This window comes from Eurypyga helias, unplaced genomic scaffold (assembly GCF_000690775.1).
Source record: "Eurypyga helias isolate BGI_N326 unplaced genomic scaffold, ASM69077v1 scaffold4828, whole genome shotgun sequence".
NCBI lineage: Eukaryota > Metazoa > Chordata > Aves > Eurypygiformes > Eurypygidae > Eurypyga > Eurypyga helias.
In genome coordinates, this window is record NW_010266147.1 from 55,619 (window position 1) to 61,875 (window position 6,257).

The 6,257-nt window shown below is 43.4% G+C and overlaps 1 protein-coding gene across 1 annotated transcript; it reads left to right on the top strand.

Moving 5' to 3' along the window:
- Positions 1 to 4,510: 4,510 nt before the first annotated feature.
- On the top strand, positions 4,511 to 5,490 carry LOC104513564 (G-protein coupled receptor 39-like). The gene has a single exon (XM_010156962.1). The coding sequence runs from the start codon at positions 4,511 to 4,513 to the stop codon at positions 5,441 to 5,443; it is 933 nt and encodes a 310-aa protein (XP_010155264.1). The 3' UTR covers positions 5,444 to 5,490.
- The last annotated feature ends 767 nt before the right edge of the window (positions 5,491 to 6,257 follow it).

Consider the following 6,257-nt stretch of genomic DNA (forward strand, 5'->3'; position numbering starts at 1 on the left):
TCACTGTCCCCAGTTTCTTCCTGTGTTGCTTGCCAATTTGTAAAATGCACGGGAAGTAGTGAAGTGCTTTGATCTATTTATTTAGATGGAATGATTTGGAGAAGAGATCGCTTTTACTGTGTATCCTGGAAGCACATTTGAAACCCCCTTCTCTATCCTCCAGATAAGCAAACACAATATGATATTCCAAGAGGATGGCATTACAGCAGGTAATGCTGCACGCTGTTAAATAAAAGATGGCAGCTTTCCATATGTCACCTGTCTAGAGGTAATCTAATTACATTAGAATTCATTATGGATATGCAGGTTACACAGCACATCCATTGCCCAGATTGTATAACCCAGTCTCTCACGCTGCCAGAAGAAAAGGAGCCAAGAAGTTAACTGCATGGTGGTTGCTAGACTGTGTTGCCCAAACCCAAACTCTCAGGGAAATTAAGAAGAAATAAATTTCACAAATGACTTATAATTACTTATTTTATTAACTATCATCATAATTTTCCGAAGAAGAAAAACATAATTCAAGAATAATTCACCAGGTGAATACAAAGGCATCTTAACAATAAAGGGTCTTTTGATTTCAGAAAACAGAAAGAAACCTTAAGTTATCTGAATGCCGTCTTTAATAATTTCAATTTTTAATGAAAAATAATTTTAAAAGCCAATGTGAGCTGTCTCGGGCAGATTGATTTCTTAAAACATTTTAAATCATTTGGACTCTTCACTTTTGTCTGTGTTATTTCTTGCTTTTATTCCCACAGCACTTTCCCCTCTGCCTGTGCAGATCAGAGTAGCTGCCTTCTGCAGAACAGCAATCTCATTTTGTTTACCTTGTGTTTCAAAGAGAATTGAACAAGCCAAGGATTCACCTTCTCTAAACAAATACTGGCAAGACAAAGGTATCACAGCTATTCTAGGGACAAGAGGTTTGCTGAGATGGAGAATGGTAAAGACTGGCGAGAAAAAAAAAAAAGTCAATGTGTTTTTATCTGAGAAAAAAGTTAATCCTTTTCACAGCCTCATTTTCTTTGCTTTTGAGATAGCTCTCCGTTTTCATTTAAGTTTTAAAGTTTTTCAGCTGAAGAAAGCAAGAAACTGAGGTATTTCCTTTGTTCCTGTCAAGTAGCTTAAACAGTTTGAGAACAGAAACCAGTCAGAGCAGTGTGATTAGCGTAGCCAATTAGGGTGGATTTGCATATTCACAACACAGCTATCGAGAAATAATTCTGCAGAGATAATGCGAGTGTGGCAGTGCCTGTCTGCCAATCAGAGCACCCTGGCTCCCCTGATATATGGTAATTGAGAAATAACCATGGAGTGATTCTGCGCATTGGGTGCCCCCAGCCAATCCACGGGCTGGCATTACACAGCTGGGGAAGAAAGTGCATTTCTAAGGTGGTAGCAACATGATACCCCTGCACACTGGAAAAGTTTACAGCCCATTTACCTAAAAGGCAACAGCATCTGTAAAATGATTTTGTTCTTCCAAGATTTATTCCATCTACAACTTGTGCTAACTGCCACCTTCGGGGGCCTAACTTCATGAGGAATTTGAGGGACTTGGCTTTTCATGAGATGGCAGCTGGCCAAGGACTAAGTGCCTTGCAGCCCCTTCTGCCCTTCAGCTCAGCCAGTGGTCCGCAGGCATGGAGGGGTACTAGATGGTGCACTGCACAATGTGCAGAAGGTGAACTTTGCTCAATGGCTTAAGGGATGGGTGATAAAACTCTGCTTCCTTCTGCCTGTAAAGGCCTTTCACCAGGGTGTTATCCAAGGACCAGGCAAGAAAGCAAACAGCCCTTCAGGAAACCTTGCAGACTCTGTTGGCTAACAAACTGGGACAGATGATCACAGCAGCTTTTTCATCTCTGAAAGTGAAAAATCACCTTATGTACTACAGTGACAACGATTCATGCTGCATCTTAATGTTTCTTTCTCCCACCACTTGTCATCTCTTACCAAAAACTGCATCACTGCAAGCGTTCAGGTGAGCGTGACTGTGGCTGAGGAAGTGGCATCCAGCACCAGCCACCACCCTGTGCCCATGTAATCTGCATCTTCATGATGCTCCGTTTTCTTGCCAAGGGGCTGACAAGTGAGATTGGCTGCAGTGTGCAGCGTCCGTGTGTGCTGATTTTACTAAGAAATACAGTGATCTCTATCCTTACTGCTCTTGACTCTGCTTCAGTGATGGGGGCCGAAGTCATGGTGTGCAATTGCAACAAATTGGGTCAGGAGGGACTCCCTGGAGTCTTCTCCCAGGTACAACAACACAGGCCACATTCAGTTTCGAAACTGTTAAGGGAAGGCAACAACACAAAAATTAACTTGTGGTGCTCACTGCTACAAGATATTGAGGAAAACTTAACAAAATCCCTAAAATTAAACCATTACGCATATCGTAAGTTTATAAACCAGTATCGTTTTCACCAGGGTAAAGGCTATGAGCTCTCAATCTCCATGCCACAAGGAGGCATTAAGCACATTTAGTTAGGGAGAAATGTTTCTCTCCAGGAAGATAAATTTTTTATAATCATCCATGATAAGGATTTTATCCTTATCTCTGGAATACTCACTGCTGCTTTATCTAGTCCAGTAACCTATGTAAGGTTTTTTTTTTTTTAATAGTCTCAGTCTATGAGTATCCACAATTGTCTCTTCCCTTCCTATCCCCTTTGTGGCACCAGTTCTTTATTAGAAAGTTAATAAACTTTGTGTATGTTCTAAAGATAATATTGAAAACTGCAAAATTGTGTTCTGCATTTTATAATTGGTGTGGAAGAAAGGGGTAGATCTAATCCTGTTGGGCCTTCTCTCTCTTATGCTCTCTCTCTCCCTTTTTCCCTTTTGATGGTAAGCTGCAAATTTTAATTAGCTTCGTTTCCACAATTCAGTCATGCATATGTAATCTTTGTTCACACTTTTATAAAGTAAAATTAAGTGAAAGAAATTGGGTAATAATAGAAAGCTTGTCTGAGCAGAACAAATGTGAATTATCAAACATAAGGAAAGATGACAGGGACTACAGGGCTTGAAGTTGTGCAAGGTTTAAGGTGATTTTTCTGAAACAGGAATGCATAAATAATGCATAGAAACAGGTGCTGATTATCCTGTTTTGGGCATCTTTTGTTCATTATATACTTGGGCTGCTGAGGTACAGTGATAACCACTGAATGTGAGGAGACTGCTTAATAACAGCTTTCTAATGTTTCTCTTTTATCAGCTGAAAGTGTCACATGAGCTTGTCTAGTTAATAAAAATCACTTTGTGAACCCACTGTTCTTAGATTTGGTATTGGAGCAGATCACTGTACTGGGCCTTTCTTCATTATAGCTGCAAAAGCTGTTCTTTCATTTTGCATTGTAATTTAAAGGTTTCCTAATCCATATACACACCCTCTAATTAAATGTTTTCAGGGGTTACCTTGGGAGCCTTCAGTGCTATGGTTTGAAACTAAAACTAAAGAGTGCATTAAATTCATGCCCGCTGGGGTGAGACACAGGAGGGGGAAGTACGTTTTCATCCACTGCTACTCCAGATTATTTGAAAGCATGAGCACAATCGGGATTATTAACTTCACTATTTTTGTATCATAACCTGAGTAGATGGAAATTTAAAGGCAGACAATCAAACTCTACATCTAGAGTTCAGCTTATAACTTCTGAGAAGACTCTTCACAGTCTAAACTGTTATTTTAAGAAGCTACCAGTTCATCAGCAGCAACTGAAAACCAGAACCTCCTGTTGATGTAAATCAGTCCGTGGCTGCGCAAGCTGCGGCAGATGCCGAGGTCTTCATTAAAGGAAACGTGAAAGTAGTGAAGCATGTTGGCGTTAGCGCATGTAGACATAAAGTCTGAAGCCCGGTTAATGTTAAACTCATGAGCAGATACTTTCTCTCCAGTGCCTATTCACACATTCGGCCTGACTCCACCAACCTTGCAGCTTTAGGAGAAACACCTCTTTTTGTCCCGAGAAGGAGCTCCTGTTACAGGAAGTGAATTTCAGACATGAGTGGCTCTCTTTTTTTTTTTTTTTTTCTCCCCTAAACCTGCTTTGCTGCCAATGGCTAGGGATAGCCAAGATTTAGGTTAATGGTTAACAGAGCAGCTATAACCTCACAGAAACTCTGACTTCCTCCTGCTGGGTCCCGGACCAAAAGCTGCCCTTGCCCGTAGAGGAAGAGGCAAACCTTGAAAGGAGAGCAGTTCACACTGCAAAGGGCTGGCGAACGGCACTTTCACTCAGCAGAGAAAGGAGGAGGAAAATCCAAAAGGAGCAAGAGGTGCCATAAAGATAGGTAAGAGCCGAAAGACTTTCCCACTCGGCTTATTGACTCAGTGGCTGTTGGTAACAACCCACAGGTGTGGCTGGTTGAGACGTGTTCCTTGTAGCTGACTGCTCTGACCTGTGTGTCTCGGTCAGAGGGGCAAAGCCAGAAAGGATCTATTTGCTGTGAATTTGAAGATCAGAGAGGGCAGGAAGGCTCTTCTTCCCCCCAGGGGCTGCTCATGGCAGGACAGACATCTCCTTCAGACTGTTCTCATCTCATTGACCACAGCCACATCCCTGAGTTTGAGGTGTCCCTTTGGATCAAGATCGCTTTGGCCTCAGTGTACATCTTCATCTTTGTTGCGGGAATCTTGGGAAACAGCATCACCATCAAGGCCACCAGGATCCTGCAGAAGAAAGGCTACCTGCAGAAGGAGGTCACGGACCACATGGTGAGCCTGGCCTGCTCTGACCTGCTGGTCATCCTGCTGGGCATGCCCATGGAGTTCTTCAGTGCCATCTGGAGCCCCTTTTCCACCCCCAATGGCAACATGGCTTGCAAGCTCTACTACTTCCTCTTTGAAGCCTGCAGTTACGCCACTGTGCTGCATGTGGCCACCCTCAGCTTTGAGAGGTACGTGGCAATCTGCCACCCCTTCAAGTTCAAGGCTGTCTCTGGACCCTGCACAGTGAAGCTGCTCATCGCCTTTGTCTGGGGGACATCTGTTATAGTGGCTCTGCCCCTGCTCTTTGCCATGGGCACAGAATATCCCCTGGAAACCATTGAGGGCTACCGAGGTACAACTGCCTGCATCAAGCCTACACCCAGACACCACCTCCCTGAGCTGAAGCACAATATGACCATCTGTACCAACCTCTCCTCCAAGTGGTCTGTCTTTCAGGCCAGCGTCTTCGGCGCCTTTGCTGTGTACATCATTGTGCTGGGATCTGTCACCTTCATGTGCCGCAGCATGATGAAAACCCTGATGATCCACAAGGAGGGAACTGTGGCAGTCAAGGGTGGACCGAGGCACCAGGAGCAGTACCTAAGAAAAAGTGAAAACTCGGAGGGCAAGAGCTCCAGGAGACAGATCATTTTATTCCTGGGTAAGAGCACTGTCCTACGCAGCCTCCCCTCCTCTGCCCCCCTTCCACATGGGAAGGAAACCTAGAAGCCTTCATTTTATCTTGCCAAGTTCCCCAAATGGGGGATGTATGGTTTGAAACTGGTGCAAAATGACGGTCAGGGATACTTTTGGTTGTGATGATTTATTTTAAGAAACCTGATTTCCCTGTATGCTTTTGGCTCGCTCTTTTTGTCATTAGGTGGGAGAGAGGAAGAAGGAAAAATCCATTTACTGTCTGATATTTATGTTGTTTGATTATACTACATGCCTACACGCAGCAATATGGGTAATGGGGTGTTGCTGCTGGACCTTTGAGGTAGCAATAGGCAACAGTTGCCTATAACGTAGGTCTACTTGCATGTTTTCCCATTAAATTACAAATATGTGCATATTTAATAAGGCTCTTGATGGGAGGGATGACTGTCCTGCAAGATCTGAAGCTGGTCCCACTCCAAAGGCATGTCTCTGTTAATTCAGGATGCTCCCTGGAGGGTACTTACTTAGCCTTGGCAGTTGTGGCTGTGTTGCATCTGAGCATTAAGAAAGCTGGGCTGGAGCGTTGATTTGGTCTTGCAAATTGCTGTTGTCTCCTTTGAATTTTTTTTCCTGGTTTTATTTGAAGGCCTATAACCTTGGAATGATGTTTGATTCTGATCTCTCTCGCCACATTTGTCAGACAAAAACTAATCAAGCTGTCATTTCACCAACTTGGAATCTTTCCGGGCTGTGATCCATGTAGTCTCCGCATTTGTTGATGCTCTTAGAGGCACCCTTAATCATGCCCTGGCTGAATTACTGCTAGTTGTTGTTTTGTTAGGTTGCTTAATATGGTACTGGATATAATAAATGAACATCTTGA